Source organism: Stegostoma tigrinum, chromosome 1 (assembly GCF_030684315.1).
Source record: "Stegostoma tigrinum isolate sSteTig4 chromosome 1, sSteTig4.hap1, whole genome shotgun sequence".
In the NCBI taxonomy this organism is placed as follows: Eukaryota; Metazoa; Chordata; class Chondrichthyes; order Orectolobiformes; family Stegostomatidae; genus Stegostoma; species Stegostoma tigrinum.
Genome location: NC_081354.1, coordinates 169,290,280 through 169,312,928, shown reverse-complemented (window position 1 = coordinate 169,312,928; position 22,649 = coordinate 169,290,280). Strand labels below are relative to the sequence as shown.

The window sequence follows — 22,649 nt, the reverse complement described above, 5'->3', positions numbered from 1 at the left end:
TTTAATAATACAAAAATAATTCATATATCTAGACTAAAAACAATTTCTACTCTCTTGCACTGTGTGCTTCCCTCAACCCTTTTTTGGGGCCTCAAAAACTTAACTGCCTGTCTCTGTCCGGTCTTTCTCTCCCCCTTGTTTACAACTACAAAAAGGTTTTCTAGTACAATGAGTGCAATATTATTGAACAGGGGAGAAAGGTTAACAAGTCATGCATTTACAGTCCACAGAGAAAGAACAAGAAAGATGTTATACGAGATATTAGATATGCCTATAGTCTCCGATCTCATTTGTTTTAAAGTTAGATTAATATACTACACTTTCAAACACTTAGAAGCAATAATTTTCCTCAAACCTATGAAAAAACTGTTCCAAAATTACTGTTACCTTTATGTAGTTGATGAACTCCTGTAGAAGGTTCTGCGACTGGAAACAAAAACAAATGAAACAGACACAGAATTAAGAACTTTTAAAAAGTTTCAGTATAGATTACAATCATGTGTAACAAAGCTAGTCACATTTTCTTGAACCCTGTATTATATTGTATCAATTCTGATAACTGGAAGTCCTGTTTTAACAATAGCAAAAGTTTCACTTTCATTTCATTGAACTTTCTTTCACTGGGATAGGGAAACTGTATCTTTTAAACTCAGGAAACTTTTAGCAGGGAAATGAAAAGAAAAATGATAAACCCCATGCAAATACAAAATGGCCCCTTATTACTCAAGCCTTTTATTCTGAAGTGAAAAACAATATGAAGCAGGCATTTCCAGTGAAGAACATATCAGCCACATGTGTATTAGATCTAAATTGGAGGTAGCATATGCAATCTCAAAACGTTTAGTGTTAAAATAAAGATAGTTTTAAAACTGAAATTTGGCAAAATTATTTCTAAATTTACAATGCTTGAACAATGAATGTAGAGTACATTATTAGTTTAAGCCATCATACCATTGTTCATATAAAATTGCATTTGACTAATTAAATGATTAGTAAAATGCATTAACAATTGCTTAGACCTTCATCTTTAACATAATTTAAGGTAAATTGAGCACAAGTAGAAACAAGTAGAAACCGCTATTAATTCACAGCAAACCAGGAAAAGCCTGTACAGCCATACTTTTGTCCAAGTTTATTGCTTAAATTTTCTTTTTTTCAGAAGAGAGAGCAACTCAATTATATTGTGAGTCTCATTTGAAGCCCCTTTGACTATCAGGACAAGAAATATTATCATAAGTCAATATATAAATAGTAAACAAGATAACTACAAAAAAAACTGTGCAACTGTTGCATTTTAAACAACATTTAATAACATCAAACACTTCAGTCAAGCAGTACACTTGTTGCTAAAATGACTAAACTAGAAATTCCGCACTGATAACACATGGAGGGAAAGGTATAGAAAGAGAAAACAAAATCAGAGATATACCACAACAAAATGCTGAGAGTATGAATAAATTTCATAAACATCATTTATATTTGTCAAAGTCACTACTTAAAGTTAAATGATCAACATGTCTGTTTTGCAAATGCTCAGACTTTTGTACTAACTTTAGAAGACATTTTCATAATTCTCTAAAATAAACGCATATATGCTTCACAGCTGAACTTATATTTGACGTGATAATGCCAAAATTTTGAACGAGCCTGCACATTTTTCCTAGCATATATAAAAAAAATTTCATCTCAGGACAAAAAGAAAAATTTTTAAAAGCCTTTCTGAAAATTCTAAAACACAGATAATAAGCTCGAATTGCTGTCAGGGGTTATTGATTGGTGGGTAGTGTTAAATAAACTTTTTAATCCTTTTAAGTAAATATTTACCTCCTCTTCATCTGGTTCTACCTCAATTCCTTCCTCTTCAACAGTAAATGCTTCTTTCAACTTGAGGTATTCTTCATGTTCTCGTCGCTGTTTTTCTTCCCAGGCTTTTTTCAATTCTTCTTCCTTTGTTATTGCAAGAAAGGGAAAGAGAAAATAGTTTCAAAACAGACATTACATATTTTAAAATAAACTCTATTTCTAAAACAAAATTCAATTTTTTTAAAAAAATGTCATTAACTACTTGCACATGGCATGGACTCGTGCAGCTGACAAAAACATAACCAGTTCACTGTGCAGGTGCATAGTATTCAGTTATGTGTTTATGAAGTCACGCCTCTCTTATATAGGAAGTAACCTCTACAATTTGCATAACAGTATTTCCTAATTAGTATTGGGAAGTCCCTTGCAAACCCCCCCACCCCACGGACCCCAAACAGTGCAGTTTACACGTCAAGATGCCAGGCACTTTTAAAACATTTTTTTTGAAAGCAGGAGATTTACTGTTGAATGGTTCAAGTTCCATACCTCAGTTGTTGATGATGCATCTCTAGGATACCTTGCACTAAACAAAACTTAAAACTGCATTTTGAATAGCAGATAAAAAACAACTGGAAAATGCAATGTGAGGCTGGATGAACACAGCAGGCCAAGCAGCATCCCAGGAGCACAAAAGCTGACGTTTCGGGCCTAGACCCTTCATCAGATGAAGGGTCTAGGCCCGAAACGTCAGCTTTTGTGCTCCTGGGATGCTGCTTGGCCTGCTGTGTTCATCCAGCCTCACATTTTATTATCTTGGAGTCTCCAGCATCTGCAGTTCCCATTATCTCTGGAAAATGCACGTGCTTTCTGAATAAAGTATCTCTGGAAGAATATGAGGGTGTACTGTTGGTATTGTAACTTCTAATCAATTAGCCACACCTGTTCAAATTCTATATGGTTGTAATTCTTCATCAGAATAGAAAACCTTCCTGTGTTGAGTTGAACATTGAGGGCAACTGGAGTAGGAGAAAAGACTTGCATTGTATAGCACCTTTGTGACGAATAGATGTTTTAAAATGCTTTGCAGCCAATGAAGGATCTTTGATGTAAGGATACTTTTGTAATGTGAAACATGAAAGACAAAATCAAGCAGATAATCTGTTTTTGTGATGCAAGTTCAGGAATTAATTTCAGCCAAGACAATAATTTCCCCTGCTCTTCTTTAAATAGTGCTGTGGTATCCCTTATTCACTTGAGGGCATTAACGGCATCTTGATTCACTTTTTCGTCCGAAAGCAGACATCGCCAGTGTATTGCTACTGTTGTGTCAGCCTTAGTCTTGTGCTCAAATTTTCAAGTGGACCTTGAACCCACAAAATTCAAGCAAGAGATCTATCAGCTGAGTGTGGAGATAGAAAGGCAGTGTTTCGATTAATCTGAATCATTTAAAACTTGGACACTGAAAGACGAAAGGAATCTTGAAAAGCAATCATTTTCACTTGTCCAATGAAATAATATGGAAATTTCTTATTTAAAATTCATTGTAGAAGGCAAATATTAGAAGTGAAAACACATGATCACTCATTTTTTTCAAAAGTATCAAGCAAAACAAAAATGCAGTACAACTAATTTAGCAATAAGAAAGTCAAATATACAGCAAGGAACAGATGCTTCGGTCCAACTCATCCATGCCAACAGGATGCCCTAAATCAACCATATCCCATTTGCCAGCATTTGGCCCATCTCACTCTAAATCTTCCTACTCACATACCCATCCAGATGCCTTTTGAATGTTGCAATTGTACCAGCCTCTAAAAGGCATCTTTGAGAAATCTCTCTCCTCTCACCTCAAAATATATCCCTTAGTCTTGAAATACCCACTCTAGGTTAAAAAAAACCTACAATTAACCCTATCCTACCCCTCATGATTTTATAAATTTCTAAGGTCGCCTCTCAACCTCTTACCCTCCAGTAAAAAAAAAGTACCAGCCTTTCTTTATAACTCAAACCTTCCATGACCAACAACCCTCTCCAGGGTTCATGCTCTCAAGTTGTTGAGTTCCAACACTGAAGCCTGTAAAGCACGCAAGCGCAAACTGAAATGTGATTCCTCCAGTTGGAACATTGCATCAGACCTAGGACGAACCCGCTCCAGCTTAGTAATAGCTTTGCTATAACTGGACAAATCAAAACCAGACACAGTATTCCCAAACAGGCCTCACCAATGTCCTGTACAACCTCAACATGACTTCCCAACTCCTATATTCAAACCATGAGGAACAGGGGAATTCTCCCTGGTTCCTGGCCAATATTTATCTGTCAATAAACATCTCAAAAACAGATCATCTAGTCATGACCTTCAGGAACTCACAAATTGGCTGAAGCATTTTCAAGAGCGCATCATTGGCTCTTAAATGCTTAAATGTTTGGTGATCTTGAAAGATGCTATTTAAAAGCCTGTCTTGTTTCAACATAACATAATTTAGTATAATATTATCGAAAGGAAACTAGGGGAACATTGAAAATAATCTAAGAAACAGCAGGCAAGTCTGTTTCAGCTCTGTGCAAGTGCTCTGGATAGGCAGCTTACTGATGTTGCCTTCGATCATGACAACCAAAAGACAACAGGAACATCCAAAACATGCAGGGTGACAGGACTGGTCCCTCATGTGAAAGGTTAGGCCTAACCACACTATCTTTATTCTCGAGGCAGCACCAGATTTCACAAGATAATCATGCTATTTAACTGGCTATGCAATTTCTTCAGGGCATAAAGCAGGCGTTTGCATTCTTAATGCAGCAGAGAGTTACTTTTGCGCTCTCAACAATCACCAAGTTTGTGACAGCACCAGACTTTTATAATACTGAAACAAATTGAAAACTCTAGAATTCTATGTGGGCCTGTGAACAGTTCAATTAACCAACATAACTCTGAATTTATGCATTAACGGTTTATAACATGGAATATGAAGTTCTCACATTCTGAAACACATTACGGTCAAGTTGACATCAGCAATATCCGTGCAATTTGGACAGAAATCAGCTGAACCAGCACAAAAAGATCAGGAAATCAAACACAAATTAGTTAAAATCAAATTCCTTGTATTCCAGTTTTGCTCTTGCACAAGAAGAGAGTTTCCCTGATCAAGTGCTGCCCAGGAAAATGGTCACAACCCCAAGGTGAAATTGAGAAATTTTGCCGATGGCCATGGTTTGGGATGGCTCTTCAAATTACTCTCATTGTCTCAGGCATACAGGCACTAGTAGACATATTTTAAAAAAGATTCTCTCATATCAAAAAAGTACTTTGTTAGTGGCTTCAGAAAGCTATACTCAAATGATTTTATTGGCACACAAATCTAGATTTTCAAAATATGGTTGCTCAGGCTGAATATTCTCATTAAGAACATGAGAAGTAGGCTAACAGGCGTAAATGATAGTCATGAACAAGGAACAAAGCAAGCCTAGGTTATCAAGACAATGGGATGGGGTGTAATCAAAATGGAGGACGACGTTCATGCTCTTAAGTCGTTGAGTTCCAACACTGAAGCCTGTAAAGCACGCAAGCCCCACTAAAATGAAATGTGATTCCTCCAGCTTGGAACATCACATCAAATCTAGGATGGATGTTTGGTTGAGTGCAGAAATGTAAATTGAAATGGCAGTGAACACCAAGGTCAGGGTTATTCTCAGAGACAAAAATGGATGTTTTTGCAAATACAGAACATTTTATTGCCTGACTGTGCTGACACATTTGAAAACCTTAAAAGAGATATGCATGTGACAAACTCTAACTTAACCAGTGCAATTTCCCAAATTTGTATCCAAAGAAGAAATTCTACCTACTTTGTTGAACAGCCCTGTGTATAGGTAACTTTGTCAGACAGCACTTTTGTATTTCAAATTTCCCATTGCTGTGAACAGCTACAATTTCAAGTGAAGCTGTATTCTAACTGTAATTTACAAGATTCTGTTTTCCAAAGTATGAATTGCTATTTTAAGAAGGGAAACATCAGGGAATGAATGAAAAATATACTTGAGAGTATCTTTGGGTAGAGAAAATGAAACAGCTTCTGACAGAGGTGGTGACATTGACAGCTTCCTATGCTACATAACTAAAGCTGAAGATCACTGAAATTACTACCAGTCATTACCACAGGCAACTGCCTCTGTAACTGGCAAGTGATGCTCTTGTGTTTCAATACAAGGAGGAAAAAGACCAATGTGCTACTTTTTAAAAAAACAAACTGATTACAGGCAGAATGTTATGATCGCCTACACAGGAAATGAGTGTTTTACTTAGTTACTACTGCATCAAATTACCCTATGATTAACAGGAATATCAAAACCCTTTAAATACAAGTAATATTAATTCTGAGGAACAGGCATATCAGATTCAAAATATTAACTCTGATTCTCCAGTGGAGTGATTTCCCCTCTAGCTATTACTTAGATTGCAACAATAAAATTAATTTCAAAATGATGTCAGAATAAAAGTGTTAGAACCTAAATTTGTGGGAAAAGTTTAATTAAAAATCTAAATGTTCAAATTTACATATATAATCAACAATAATACCATTTTCTACTATAAATACTAACAACCATTGCATTAAATGGAGTCTTTCAATATCCTCAAGAGCTTCCAAAACAGTTTATGAGCAATTAAATCTGTTTAAAGTTCCAACATTGTTACATAGAGAACACACCATCCAGCTTACCATAACAACTGCCATATGAAGCATTGAAATTAATATGATTATTTGGGTAACTAATGCAGGTCAACAGAAAATACAGTATGAATAATATGAAAAGCACGATGGGACTAATTCCACTTGAGGGAGCAAACAAGAGCTCTGTTTGACTTCTTCAGAAGGCTCCCTCAGTGTGTTGGTGGAATGTCAGTCTAGATTATATGCTTAATTTAGAGCATATTTATGCAAACTTGTGCTTTAATAATTTTTATGAAGTACATTTACAAACATTTAAAGGACTGTCTTACAGGACAAATGAACGAGCTTCCTTCAAGATACCATAGTTATAACACATCTTCCACAATGAGTGGTTTGATGTTAGGTCATTAGAGTACTTGGAAACATTACTGCTGAGCTATGTATTAGAGCCTAGGTACTCAGCGCACCACCTACTCAGAATCATACCACTAATGGCAGTTGCAAAACTGTGGGTATTGACCGCCTCCACTAACAGATACACAAGAACAAAACTTTTTGTAACAGCAGTGCAAAAAGAAAATCTTCTACTATACTTTACTGCAGTTTTAATATAAACAAATTGATCAGAGTTAAAAATCTGTTTTAAAATATTCTCCAAAACATTATGTAGACTCATTTCTTTAAACAAGCATGAAAACACTACAACTACAATATTAACAATATTTTCAAAGTAGTGTTTGAATAGTTACTGCATAATTAAAAGTCCAGAAAATGTTTGCGTATTCAAATGCATTGAAGGATATGTGGGAAATCTGCAACACAACAATTCCTTCAACAAGATCAGTTTAATTTACATTTTAAACATTTCTGATATAAACATGTGCCAAGTCAAAAGAATAATCAAACCTCTTTTGTATGGCATGCAATAAATAGAATAAATGAGTTCCAAACAGCAAGTCAGTATAAAGTGTGAACACATGTGAATGCTTTATGCGTGCACAGAGATTCTGGGATATCCCAAAAAGATGCCAGACAATCAAAAAAAATGGCAATTTGAGACTCGTGACTTCTTCGTCTTCTAAATGAAATTCCTAGTGTGCTATTTTGTACTTTCTTCATCTGACCATTTGCATCCACATAAATACCCATTTGAAAACTGGATCAATTGAGAATCATTTCAAAGGTTCACTCCATGCCAAAAATATGCTTCACTAAAGATAGTTTCACTACTGATACCATTCATTTCATCTCCTCCTAACTTTCTCTATTCTAAGTTTCCTTTATACCTATGCCATTTCCCAAAGCGCGAATTGGCTTTCATTACGCCAACACTACAAAGCAGCTTCTACATGTGACAACGCTACAAGTTGGAACTTGAGAAAATTCATTCCCTCCCTTACAGGGCAGAATACCAACACCATGTCAACACCATTCTACCCTTTCATTAAAATCAGGGAGCGAAATAAAAATATTTTGGATGCTAAAAATATGAGAAATACAAAATGCTGAACAGGTCTGGCAGAACTTGTGGAGAAATATTTCAGGTCAATGAATGTTCATCAGAACTTAAGTAATAGAAAGTACTTAAGTATTATCATCAACATTGTAGGGAGTTATCGGTTAATTACATCAAATGCAACTAACATTTGTGCCACACCAGTCCATGGCAACAGCAATTTTTAAAGAAAGAGAATCTAACCATCGTCCCTTGATATTCCGTGGCAGAATACCCCACCATCAATATCCTGGATTTACCACTGACCAGAAATTGAACTGGGCCGGCCATCCTGCTGTTGTTGGTGGTCCACAGAACTCCGTGGATTCTTAAGTCGCTAGATATATCCCCTAGATGTTAGCAGAAAGGATTTTGCAGGATCAACAGGGCTGTGTTTGCCATTGCTGTTACCAAGGGGCGATGGTTAGATTGTCTCATTAAAGTGGTCATTACTTAGGATTTCTACGGCACAAATGTCACTTGAATTTAATGTAATTAACTTGTAACTCCCCACAAGGTTGATGCCCCTTCACTGAACATTTTATTACCAAGTTTATCTGGTTTCATTTCATTGTCAGGTACAGATAGTCAATACCCTAACACACTGCTCTGCAAGGCGTCTCTTTCCCCTCAAGTCTTAAACCCCCTCGTTTTTTTTTTAAAGAAAGGTCAGAGGACTCACTAGATTATTCACCTCTGCAACTACATGGGGGAAACAAACATTGTGGGAAGGAAGCAAAGTTCAACTTTCCGGTCTTGTCCTTTTTAACCTGCCTATAGCCTTTGACGATACTGACCACATCATCCTTCTATGGTGCCTCTCTCCAGTTGTCTACCTGAGCGCAACTATTCTCAGCTGGTTCCATTATTACGTATCAAATTGTAGCCAGTCAATCACTTGCTCTCTTCCAGTACTTTTGCTGGTCTCAAGGATTCATCCTTGGCTTCCAGGTTCTCATCTAGATACTTTTTCTTGAGGACATCTAAAAAGGCATGACAAATTCTTCCAAGTATTAGAAAAGGATGAAGCCACTGTTTTCAGTGACCACGCAAATTTCTGTTAGCTAACTAGTGAATCAGTCCCTTGTCCTAACAAAAGTGCCAGAGTCAAAACCAGACTGTTCGCAACCTTAGCATGATACGTGCCCCCAAGATGAGCTTCAATCCACATATTCATGCTGTCACATGCATCTATTTCCACTTCTATAAATTTGCACCATTTTGGCATAGTTCAGCACACCTGCTGCTGAAGTACTCATTCACGCCTTTGTTTCCTCTAGATCTAGATCCGACTACTACACAGAGCACTGGCAGGTCTCTACATTCAACCCTCTGTGAACCTGACGTCAACCAAATCTTTAATTGCTTGTGCCTTAAATAGCAGCAAAAGCATTTCACTCATTATCCCTACGTCCATGACCTAAATTGGCTCCCAATCAAGCAATATTAAGAAATTTCTTAAACCGACCTCTTTGATCAAATCTTTGTCATAAGACATGACAATAAGTTGTGGATCAGCATCATAAATTTGTTTTTTAACACTTCAGAAGCAGCTTTGGAAATTTCATTAAATTAAAAAGGTGTCATACGAATACAAAGTTTGCAGTTATTGTAGAAACAAATGTGACCTAGTAATCCTGCTTTTCAGCTTTCCAGTGAAGGAGTATTACAATACACTGGTAACTTGCCCTTCCCAAAAGGAAGCAGTTACATTGAACACTACAAATTTCTGCTCCACCATGTTGATAAGCCAAATGAGTCACCTTTAACATATGTGGTCGTGCAGCTGGTGCTTTTGTCTCTCAGCACTATAGACTGCAGGTTCCAACCACCAGATTTTTTTGTTGTCTATTATAAAAATATTTATTATTCATGACTTATATTTAGATTTGTGATCCATCAGGAAATGGCTGCTATCAGCTGAACTTAATGGAAAAAATTAACAGGCAAAAGTGGCGTACTTTTCGCTGTTCTTCAAGTCGTAATCGTTCCTCATCTTTTTTCCGGTCTTCGTCTCTCTTCATTTGCAATTTTCGTCTCTCCTCTCGTTCTGCTTCTTCAGCCTTTATGTGAAAGAAAGTATAAGATGACCAGATCAGATACAGCTTCAGAGCTCACCCTGGCTGAACGACGCACTAAAAGTTCTTACTGATTAATCTAACACAAAGTTTTCAAATGTATATTTGGAAACAATATTACTCATATTTACAGACATTATAACATTATGAAATCTGCTTTATTAATTTGCAAGGAAGCTCACTTTGAACAGTCTGCTGAAATCCCTGGTTCAAAGGTTAAGCAAGTGGACAAAAATTTGGCAGATTTCAAAATTTAATTTGAGAAATGTAAGGTAATGCATTTTGTTAGGAAGAATACAACAGCTGATTATTATTTAAATGGACAGAGACCGCAGAAACCTGCAGCATAGGGATTTGTGGGCCCTTGTGCATGAACCATGAAAAGTTAGCATCCAACTTCAATGGATGATAGGGAAACCAAATGGAACATTGGTTTTTACTTCAAAAGGGATGGGAACATAATAGGAAATTTGATTTGATTTAGTTTAATATATTGTTGTCACATGTACTAAGAATACTAAAAGTGTTGTTTTGTGTGCTGTGCAGACAGATCGTACCGTACAAAGTGCATCACGTAGCAGAACAAGGTGTAGAATACAGTGCTGGAGCCACAGAGGTGGTGTGAAGAGAGAGATCAACATTAACATTTGAGAGGTCCATTCATAAGTCCGATAACAGCAGGGAAGAAGCTGTTCCTGAATGTGTTTGTACTTGTATTATATCTTCTGCCTGACCGAAGAGGGTGAAAGAAGTATAACCATGGTGGGAGGGGTCTTTGATTGTGTTATTTGCTTTCCTGAGGCAGTGGGGGAGGGGATATAAATGAAATCAATGACTGGAAGGCTGGTTCAGATGACGGATTGGACAGTGTTCATTACTGTAATTTCTTGCAGTCTTGGGAACAGCAGTTGCCACACCACACTGATGCATTTAGACAGAATGCTTTCTGTAATAATTGGCTTGAGATTTTGTGGACGTGCCAAATTTCCTTAGCCTCCTGTGGAAGTACGGGCATTGTTTGTTGTACCCTCTTGACCATCATGTCAGCGTGGGTGAACCAGGACAGATTGTTGGTGAACATCACTTCCAAAGACTTGACACTCTCCACCATCTCTGCCTCAGCACAACTGATGCAGAGGGGGGCATGTCCTCCATTGCGCTTACTCAAGTCAATGACCAGCTCCTTCAAGGCACTAATTAGACCACAACTGAAATAGTATAAACAGTTTTCTTACGCTTATCTAATCCATCGAGATACACTAACATTGGGACTAACTGAGTACAGTCAGAGATTTCACTAAATTAATCCGGGCATGGAGAGATTTTTGCATGAAGTGAGATTGAACAGGTTGAACTTATTTTTTCCCTTCACTTGTGGGACATGGGCAATGCTGGATAGGCAGCATTTATTGCCTGTCTCTATTTGCCTCTGACAAGGTGCTGGTGAGCTAACTTATTAAATTGGTGCAGTTCATGTGCTGCGAGAGGACCCACAATGCCATTAGAGAGGGAATTCCATGTTTTTGACCAAGTGACAGTAAAGGAATAGCGAAACATTTCCAAGTTAGAATGATAATGTGGCTTGGAGATGATGATGTTCCCATGCATCTGCTGACCATGTCCTCCTAGATGGAAATAGTCATGAGTTTGGAAGGTGGTGTCTAAGGAGCTTGGTGAGTTACATTCATTTAGATGAATGAGCAGTGACCTTAAGATTCTTTGGGGGCTTGACAAAGTAGATGTTGTTTCTCCTTATGGGAGAGGGGAGGAAAAAAGAGGTTTAATCCCAGAGTAAGGGGTCACTGATTTAAGACAGAGAGGAGGAGGAAATTCTTCCCTGAGGGAGTGAACTTGTGATTATAATTACCACGGGGGGCGGGGGGGTGGTGGTGGTGGTCAAAGCTGTTTCATAGAACTAGGGCATATCATAGAATCCTTGCAGTGTGTAAGCAGGCCATTCAGCACATCAAATCCACAAAGAATCTCCAAAGAGCACCCCACCCAGAGCCACTCCCCAACCCTATAATCCTGCTTTCACCATGGCCAATCCATCTAACCTTCACATCCCTGGACACAACAGGATAATTTAGCATGGCCAATCCCCCTAACTTCAAGTATATTGAAGGCTGAGATGGACATAGTTTTAATGAGCAAGGAAATCACAGATTGTGGGAACAAAGCATGAAACAGAATTTAATTATTATCAGATCAGCCATGATGAATGCTGGAGCAGACTTAATAGGCCAAGTGGTCTATTTTGCTCCTCTGTCTTAAGGTTCTAGGAGGCAAATGGGAATTTGAAAATATTTTGGCAGGCTAGCAAAAAGGTAAAAAATATTCTAAGAATTTCAATTCACGACATTAATTTGTCTTTTTTTACTGATGTTGATGAACCAGGCCTGCATTCTTATACTTTTATTTTAATATAATTTATGTAAAAGTGACATTTAAGACTTGAAAACACAAAATTTCAACTCAGGTTTTTTTTTTAAAACATTTTTGCTTGAAAATTCAAACTTTAAAAAGAATATTTAGTTTGTGGCCAAATAATTAACAGTTAACACATCAGTCATCCTATCATGTGCAGTTTCATTTCCCTATTTGTGTCACATAAAGGCAGTTATATTGCAATAGTTTATTTTTACATAATATTTAAACTATTTTATCAAACTATCCTTTCATCACTGTCAAATAATTTTGCAATATCCTTCCTCATACCCAATCAGAACCGATGCAACATGTTCTTCCAAAGGATTGTTAACCATTGCCTAATATCCCATCTTTTGATTAGTCTTCTGATTTTTTTTTTAAAAAGCCCTCAAATACTTGCTTAAACCAAATGAATGAGATAAGGGTTATAATCCTATTTCTTTCCACTGAAAACCATAAGACGTCGAAGAGAACTCTATACAACAAATTAAAACATCTGCAAGAATTTTGAGACACCATGGAAAATAAGAAAGGCATTTTGTAGGTATCTTGTAATTTGGGTCACTGCAGAGCTGCCTTTTGAACCATCTGAACGACATTTATACAAGTACCACAGGCTTACCAATCACAAGTCAGAAATATGGATTCACACTAAAGTAAACTGCTGCCAATAGGAGAGGGAGAAATGCTATGTTTGTTGTAGGATCCTAGTCGAAGAATCCAATTTCAGGGTGATTGGTAAATCAAGAAACAATGATAGAAGAAGGATTGTGTGACGGAGGTAGGTTCAAATAGTGGCCATCAATAGAGAATTGAAGAAATTTCTGGTGAAAAAAATAACGCAGGAATAAGCTGAGGGACTGAAATTAGACAAGTTGCTTTTGCACAGATCCAAAATACACATAATTAGCTGAATAGACCCCTCTGTGCCATAATCAATGCTATTTATCCAATAACATTAAAAACAAAAGCAGTTACATTTTTTGCCCTTTCTTTTTGGACATAAAGCTGTTTCTAACCTCCCTTTGTGCCTTCCTTTGTTCCTTCTCTTCCAATTTGCGCTGCTTCTTGGCTCCAATTTTGCCACGTGTTTGAAATTCTGTGCCATCTTGTTCTGCTTCAATTTCTTCAACTGTGCAGCAAGCAAAACGCAGACAAACGTGATCAACATTTGAACTGTAAAAGGGAATGCACTTTCAAATATCCAAATATACCTAAGCACACTTCATGGCAAATTAAGTTAACAACCTTCTCAGAGTCACACAGTACAGGAGAAGCACCTCAGCCCATTAGGTCTGCGTCAACCTATCTAATTCCACTGTGGAGCACTTGGCCCAGACCCTTCAATGTAAAAACATTTTGTGAGCTGCTTAACAAATATGTATCCTTACAATTCATCCATATTTGTGTACTTTTTCAATAAAAGGTAGCCTTAGAACAATGATTCCACAATTGTTAAATCATAAAAAAGTATATTGGCAATGGTTTTGGAATATGCAGCAAAGAATATAAAACAGAATATTCTAACAGCAGAAATTGCTCTTCTCCACCCAATGTGCCTTGGAAAGAGTGAAATGCACAACATTTCTAGGTTGCAAATCAGTAATGACATATGGTCTCACCAGAAAAGACTGCAAAGTCATTCCTGTAGTTTTGTTTCGGCTATGCATCAGAAAATCCAAAAAGGGATTAATTTAAAGCAGGTTTGCTCAAATAATAACTCAAAAAAGGGACTTTCTTGCTTCCCTGGCCTGAATAACCCCAATAAAATTCATAGGCAAATATCCCCAGTAAACATGTTCAAGACTATGTGCTACAGAACAGCAGTAGTGAAGAAATTGAGTCATTTAGCCAACAGAAATTAGAGCATTACTTTTAATTTAGCTTGGCTTTAAACTAAACTCTTTTCAAAACAGAGTAGCCAATATTTCTTCTGAAATTAGGCATGTCTAACAATTATGCAACTTATTTTAAATAGGCAGAACAAAACTGTATGCATACTCCAGACATGATCTCACCAGGACCAAACATTTTCTGTCTAGTCTGATATTCTACTTCTTGTATACAGTCTCAGCTTAATTTTTAAACAATAGCAGCAAATGAACATTGTACTTATCGTCCCAAGATAGCATGTGCTGATAATGCAAGATTTCCATTTCACCCCTTCAAGATTCTCTAACCATATAACCTTCCAATCACTGAATTAAATTGGATCTGTCACTTCTGTACTACAGTAATGCTGAAAAAAGTTACATTTTGTTGAACCTTTTCGTCATGCACTCTTCAGGAAAATTCACAATAATACCGATAAAGAGGTAAAACAACATTAAAATGCAAAACTGTTGGAAAATGAACACTGACTGGTAGAGAATGTAGCAGTTAATATTAATGGGCAATTAACTGCAGAGTCTTGTTTAAAAATCAAACCAGACAGGTTGACTCTAATTGATCAGGGCATTTCATTGAGAAATAAACCAGTGACTGGCCATCACCTATTTTGATGAGTTGAAACAGACATAATACATGCAAATGCACTGCAAGGAATAAGGTTCTGTGCATTAATGTGTGTAGCTTCCAGTATATGCAAATATACTGGCCTTACCTAACCGTAAGGCTGACTGACAATCCTAAATTGGTTAAGTGTAATTCTTCAAACATAGGATCATCCAGTAAACATTGTCCAAATACTGAACAATGTCTAAATTTGGAAACTGTGATGCAAGTGTTGCAACGGCAGGATGGTTGGACACAGTCAATACTTTGTGTGAAAAGCTGAAGGAATCTGCTGTTTGATATAATCCAAATTCCTTGGAACATATAGCTAAAATACCTGACATCACGCCAAGATTAGAATTCATTTACCATTGTGCTCATTTTTGGGAAGACAAAAAGTCTTTTCTGGCATGATTGCAACATTCTATCAGTGCCAACACCATTCCTGTTTGCAGCTGCATTATTCTACCTTCATCTGTTACTAAAGCTGTTCAGATACCTGGCCCTTCCAGGGTAACCCAAGGTAGAGTCTGCACTTTTTATGACCCACAGATCTTACAACCTTTTATGAGTTTCAGTGAGAAATGATCTGATCGGGGTAGCCATTATTCTGAAGGATGGCTTTGATGTGCCCCATTTCAGCATCAAGCTTGCATTGTGACAAAAGTGTCTATTTATGAGGTTTCCTATGACATCAAACATACATTGCATGGAACTGCTGGAATCCCAAAATATACTCTGACCAGTGATCATAAGTTTATAGTAAACAGTAGAAGAGACACTCTGGCATATTTCTCAACTGGGGCTTCGAGGAAAGGGAAATTATTGGGATGTGATGGCCTAGTGGTAATTAATCGCTAAACTATTAATCCAGAGACCCTAGATCCTGGGGACCTGAGTTCGAAGCCTGCCATGACAGATGGTGGAAGGTGAATTCAGTGAATATTGGAATTGCTAATATAATGATGACCATGAATCCACTGTCAGTTTTTCCTTGACAATTATCTGGTTCACTAAGGTCCTTTAGGGAAGGAAACTGCCATTCTTTACCCGGTCTGGCCTGCACGTAACTCCAGACCCACAGCAACGTGGTTGACACTTAATACAATCAAGGATGGGTAAAACATGCGGCCTGGCCAGTGTCACCCACATCCCGTAAATGCATTTTTTTTTAGAAATGGCTGTTACAATCCCAGTGCTATTGTGGCCCTCAAGGAAAGTCTTACACGCAGCTGAAGATTCAAATATAGCAAAATGTATTACCTGTATACCAGAACTGTGCAAGAGGAATATGTGTTCTAGTAAAGACATTTCACACAGGATCCAACAAATGTTTGAGAAAGCTGGTTCTTACAGGGAGCCCAATTTTGAGCACATATGGTGCTGTTAATTCTAGACTCAAAAGTGCAAGTTGCTTTCTTAAGTTCTAAGGATGTTGCCTGGTCTGGAGCGCAGGCCCTATGAAGAAAGGCTGAGGGACTTGGGTCTGTTCTCATTGGAGAGGAGAAGGCTAAGAGGGGATTTCATAGAGACATACAAGATGATCAGAGGATTAGATAGGGTGGACAGTGAGAGTCTTTTTCCGAGGATGATGACTTCAGCTTGTACAAGGGGGCATCGCTGAAAATTGAGGGGTGATAGATGTAAGATAGATGTCAGAGGCAGGTTCTTTACTCAGAGAGTGGTTAGGGCGTGGAACGCCCTGTCTGCCAATGTAGTTAACTCAGCCACATTAGGGGCATTTAAACAGTCCTTGGATAAGCATATGGATAATGATGGGATAGTGTAGGGAAAAGGGGCTTAGATTAATTCACAGGTCGGCGCAACATCGAGGGCTGAAGGGCCTGTTCTGCACTGTATTGTTCTACTTTCTATGTTCAACAAATACTGATTCATGCAATGGTGTTGATCTAGATTGCTAACAATATAGTGGTACAGGAAAGATGTTCCTGTGGCATTCCTGAGTGGTACATTCATAAAAGGCTGGCAATGTCAAATGAATGCAGGAAAAACAAATCTGGCATTGTCTTCACAAATGCAAAGGAATCCTTCACTGTCTGAGTGGAAGACTTGCTCAAAAGCAAGTTGTAGCAATTGAATCAACCATTTAGCGTTATAAAGCACAGAAACAGACCCTTCAGTCCAACTTGTCCATGCCAACCAGACATTCCAATCTGACACAGTCCCATTTGCCGGCATCTGGCCCATATCCCTCTAAAACATTCCTATTCATATTAATACAGTGCTATTTATCCTGTGGGCTAAAGTGTGATTTTACAGTTCAATTGATCAATTAGTTAAAGCAGGGAGTAGTTGAGCCTCAGACCTGAAAGCTCAGAGAGTTTGTGTCCGTGCAACACTAGGTTATCGTTTTTGGAAAGGAAACAGGCATACAATTTGCTCAGGAGGCATGGATTAAGGAAACGAAAATGACCTGCGTTCCTGCTTCAAAATACTGTCCAGCATATCTGCTCAAAATACGCCTATATGTGAATAGCAGACAGGACATGGTCAGGTTTGGAATGCCTACTGACACTTACTGTGCAGACTCATAACATTAAGATAAGCCATTCCATTGATTTACAAGAGAGCAAGAGGAGTCCTGAAAACAAATCTCATTGGGTAATGACTCCTCCAAGAAAAAAGGTAGAGGCAAAAGGTTGATCCACAACAATTCCAACACATTAACCTTTTAAATTCTCTCTCTCATTTCCTTCATAATGCAAACCAACTGCGTTAATTTCATGCAAAACCACAGCAATGAGCTTCCGGATAGCTATGTCATAAATGGCCGCAGCAGTTTATTTTGGTTAGTTACTAAAGAGGATATTTTTAAAATAAATTTCATCCACATGACGATATATTGGGTCAGACACAATTGCAGAGGCACCGAAACTATGTTACATACATATTCTTTTCAATTCTGATCTTAAAAGATGGCTTATCCGATTTATTTCAAACTTTCTTTCCTTTATTCATTTACGGGATGAGGACATTGCTGGCCAGGCAGCATTTATTACCCATCACTAATTGCTCAGAGGGTAGTGAAGAGTCAAACACATTGCTGTGGGTCTGGAATTACATGTAGGCCAGACCAGGTAATGATGGCAGTTTCCTTCTCTAAAAGGACATTAGTGACCTAGATGGGTTTTTCCCCGATAATCAGCAATGGATTTATGGACATCGTTAGATTTTTAAATCCAGATATTTATTGCATTCAAATTCCACCATCTGCTGTGGCTGGATTTGAACCCAGAATATTATCTGGGTCTCTGGATTAACAGTGCAATGGTAATACCACTAGACCATCGCCTCACTTTACAGCAAGGATTGAATTCCACGCTACATAACTTGCTAAAATAAAACTTTTTGAGCTTTATACATTTCTCAGTTCTTGATTTCATGTTAAGCAATTAATTTTTAAAAATATTTCTGAAATAATTTGTTAGAGATGGCAAACTACTGACCAGGAACTTCCTGACTTTAACTGCGCTCCAAAGTGAATCCCGCTTTGAGATTCATAGCGTATTCAAGTCTCTTAAGCAATTTAAGGTACTCTCTTACGACATGATCTGTAGTCACAGTGATAGCAAAACAGCACTAGGACATAAAATAGGATAAAATAATAATAATCTACATAATAAAGTTAAAGGAATAACAGAAAGTCTTCAAGGTGAGACATTAAAGTACAGGAGCAGGAGTAGGCCATTCAGTCCATTGAGTCATCTCCACCATTCAATGAGATCATGGCTGATCTAATAATGCCCAACTCTTCTTTCATACCTCATCTCAAAAACCCTTCTTTCCCTTGATTCAAAATCTATCTCAGCCATGAATGTACTTAATGGCCTGCCTTGACAGCCATCTGCGAAACAGAATTCCACAGATTCATTACACTCTGAAAGAACAAATTCTTCATCTGTCTTAAATGTGCGACTCTCTTTTCTGAGATTATGCCCTCTGGTCCTGGACACTCACTCCACATCAATCCTGCCAAGTTTCCTACGAATCTTGTAGAGTTCAGTGAAAGGTGGCTCTCATTTTTTTAAAACTCCAATGAGAGCAAGCCCAATTGACTCAACCTCGCTCATAAGACACCTTCCCCTCCATTCTCTGGATCAATATACTGACTCTTCTCTGGACTGCCTCCATTGCTTCTTTCCTTAGATAAAGTGGACCAAAATTCTTCAGTATTCCAGCTATTGTCTGACTTGTGACTTGTATATTTTTAACACAACCTCCTTATTTCCATACTCTATTCCTTTTGAAATAAGCATTCCATTTATGACTTTCATCATTACCTGAACGTGAATGCTATCTTCTGGAGATTTATGCATAAAGAACTCTAAATCCTTCTGTGCATCAACTTTCTGCAGTCTTTCTCCATTTAAATAATACTCAGTTCTTCTATTCTTCCTGGCAAAGTGCATAAAATCTATGCATTTGAATAAGGGATCGCAAATCTGTTTCTCTCTCCATTTCCCCTAGCAAGACTCTTAAGATTTTGAATACATTTCAAATCTCCTCTCGACCTTCTCCTCCAAGGAAAACTGTTCTAGCTCCTCTAACCTTTCTACTGAACTGCAACCATTCTTGTGAACCTTCTCTAATGTATCTGCATTTTTCTTTAAGTGAGACGTCTAGAAGTGAACAAAACGTCCTAGTTAAGATTGAACGAGTATTAGTAGAGGTTTAACTTCCTTGCTGCCATATTCCATACTTCTATTGATTTTGCCTAGGATGCCATGTCTTAGCAATCCCACCTGCAGTGGAACATTTGGTGATTTATGCGAGTATGAATCCAAGTCCTTCTCCTATCTGTTTAGGATTGAACACTTTATACGACATTTTTCCACATTCTTCTTTTCAAATTGAATCTTTTTCTCATTCCTCTGAATTAAATTTCATCTGTCAATTGGCTGCTCATTCTACCAACCTATGTCCTTTAGAATTTTGGCACAACCCTCCTCACAGTCACAATTTTTCACTGAGTTGAATCAGCTACAAATTTTGAAATAGTGTTCTGCACATTAAAGTCTAGGTCATTAATATATTATTAGGAAGTTTGCCCTAATACCAACACCTGGGAAACTCCACTGTAAACCATCAGTTTGAATAATGGTACATTATTATTTCTCTCTTCAGCAAATCATTTATTTTGTACAGACGTTGACACTGTCCCTTTAACCCTGAGGTCTAACTTTGCTCACAACCTGGGCACGTTACCTTATCAGAGATAGTAAGAACTGTAGATGCTGGAGTCAGGGATAACACAGTGCAGAGCTGGAGGAACACAGCAGGCCGGGCAGCATCAGAGGAGCAGGAAAGTTGACGTTTCACATCGGGACCCTTCTTCAGAAATGACCCCAACCTGAAATATCAGCTTTCCTGTTCCTCTGATACTGCCTGGCCTGCTGTGTTCCTCCAGCTCCACAGTGTTATGTTACCTTGTCAAATGTATTTTGGAACTTACACCACAACAACAGCATTACCCTCATCTATCCTCTATCTCATCAAAGCCTCAAATTAATTAAGTAAGACTTGTCATAAAACAGTCATTGATGTTCTTTAATCAATATTACTTTTCTTTATTCATTCACAGGTGAGGCATCGCTGGCTATGGCAGCATTTATTACCCACTGTAACTCACATTTGCCCAAGTTATTATTAATTTAGTCCCAATTATCATTCCAAAAACCTTATCCACCTCAAAGGCTAAAATGGTTGACCTCTAGTTTCTGCACTTACCTTCACTACATTTTTGAACAGATCCATAACACATTTGCAATTCACCAGTCCTCTGAACATACGCTCCCATCTCACTGCTTTGAACAAGGGCTAAAAGAATATGGTCAGTTGACTCATTACAGCATCCTTCCCTTCTATGGCTTTTTTGTAAAGACCTTACGTTTTTACTTGTCTGTATTTTTGATTGTGGTCTAAAATGTGAAAATTCGACTGCTGTGAAATGATAGTCCATAGGGCCTCATGGATGCACAGTCTTGAACAGCTAATTCTGTTTGAAGTCTGTCCCATTTAGCATGACAGAGGGTATACTCAAGGTGAAGATGGAACTTTGTCTCCAAGGACTCTGTGGTGGTCACTCTTACCAATACGGTCATGGGCAGATGCATCTGCAGCCAGCAGACTGGTAAAGATGAGGTCAAAAATGTTTTTCCTTTACCACCTGTTGCAGACCCAAACTAGCAACGATGTCCTTTAGGACCTGACTAGCTTGGTCAGTAGTGCTGCTGCACAGCTACTGTACATTGAAATTCCCCAAGTGTACATTTTGCACCCTTGCCACCCTCAGTGCTTCCTCCCCATCAGAATACATTTTGACTATACCTGAACTGTCTTCGCTTTACATATTTTCTGGCAATTAAAGATCCTTACTCTAGATTGCCAATTTCCTTTTTCACAGCCAGCCTAACCTTGTAGGGGCTATTGGCCCTACATGTTTCCCTGCTGACAGTTGATGCACTTATCCCAACTCATTTCCAAGAAACAGGCTCAGCATTGTCTCCTTGGTGTACTGGAAAGAAAACAGTGAAAAAATTTCTCTTCTGCTCATTAATAATTATTGTCTTCCTCTGCCCTTTATACTGTACTGATAAATTCTAATCCAACTTACATTTCTTGCAGCGCTTTGTAATTTCCTTTCAAATTTGTTCATCCACACTTTCCCCTAGTTACTGACTTAAAGACTACACAGAGCATTGTTGATCTTTGGGTCCAAAAAAATAGATTATGTTCTTGAGTCATCCTCTCTCTCGATCTTTCCAGCACTGAAGTGATCTCCTTAGTGACACCACCCCCTTTCTTTTCTTCCCAATCTTTCCTGAAGAATAGAGAATAGAATAGAACAATACAGCGCAGAACAGGCCCTTCGGCCCTCGATGTTGCGCTGACCTGTGAACTAATCTAAGCCCCTCCCCCTACACTACATCATCCATATGCTTATCACCTCCTCAAAAAACTCAATCAAGTTTGAGGGACGATCTCCCCCACACAAGACCATGCTATCTATTGTTACTAAGTCCATTTGTGTCTAAACGAGTATAGATTTTGTCTGAGAATCTTATCCATAATTTCCCGACCAACATGAAGCTGACAGATCTGTAATATCCTGGATTATTCCTGCAAAAATTCTTAAAACAATGAGATAACATTGGCTATTCTCCCGGCCTCTAGGACCTCATTTGTGACTAAAGATGAAACACAGGTGCCTGTCACTGCTCCAGCAAATCATTTTCTTGGTCCCTCAATATTCTGGGATAGATCCCATCAGGACCCATGGGCTCATCTACCTTAATCCTTTTTAATAGCAACTTAGCCTAGAAATTCAACACTTCCTTCCCTGAAAGAAATTGTATCCAGCAATGTTTAATGCCCAATCCAGCCTTTCTTGGAGCCAAGTCACCATTATTTCCGTAACATCTTATTTGTCATTCATTTTTCACTTGACAACCAGCACCTGCAACTCACCAGAGATAACAAGGTGTAGAGCTGGATGAACACAGCAGGCCATCTGATGAAGGGTCTATGCCCGAAACGTCAGCTTTCCTGCTCCTAAGATGCTGCTTGGCCTGCTGTGTTCATCCAGCTCTATACCTTGTTATCTCGGATTCTCCAGCAACTGCAGTTCCTATTATCCCTGCAACTCACCAATCTGGTTTC

At 38.1% G+C, this 22,649-nt stretch overlaps 1 protein-coding gene across 2 annotated transcripts in view; it reads right to left on the bottom strand.

The window, feature by feature from the left end:
• Positions 1–22,649, bottom strand: part of LOC125455260 (DDRGK domain-containing protein 1-like) — a 73,285-nt gene that overhangs the window by 10,307 nt on the left and 40,329 nt on the right. For both annotated transcript variants that reach the window (XM_048536986.2, XM_048536999.2), the window contains exons 3-6: positions 13,496–13,608; positions 9,930–10,031; positions 1,825–1,947; positions 388–426 (exon numbers count right to left, since the gene is read on the bottom strand). In XM_048536986.2, coding sequence (XP_048392943.1) covers positions 388–426; positions 1,825–1,947; positions 9,930–10,031; positions 13,496–13,608 — 377 coding nt within the window. The remainder of the gene's footprint in view (positions 1–387; positions 427–1,824; positions 1,948–9,929; positions 10,032–13,495; positions 13,609–22,649) is intronic.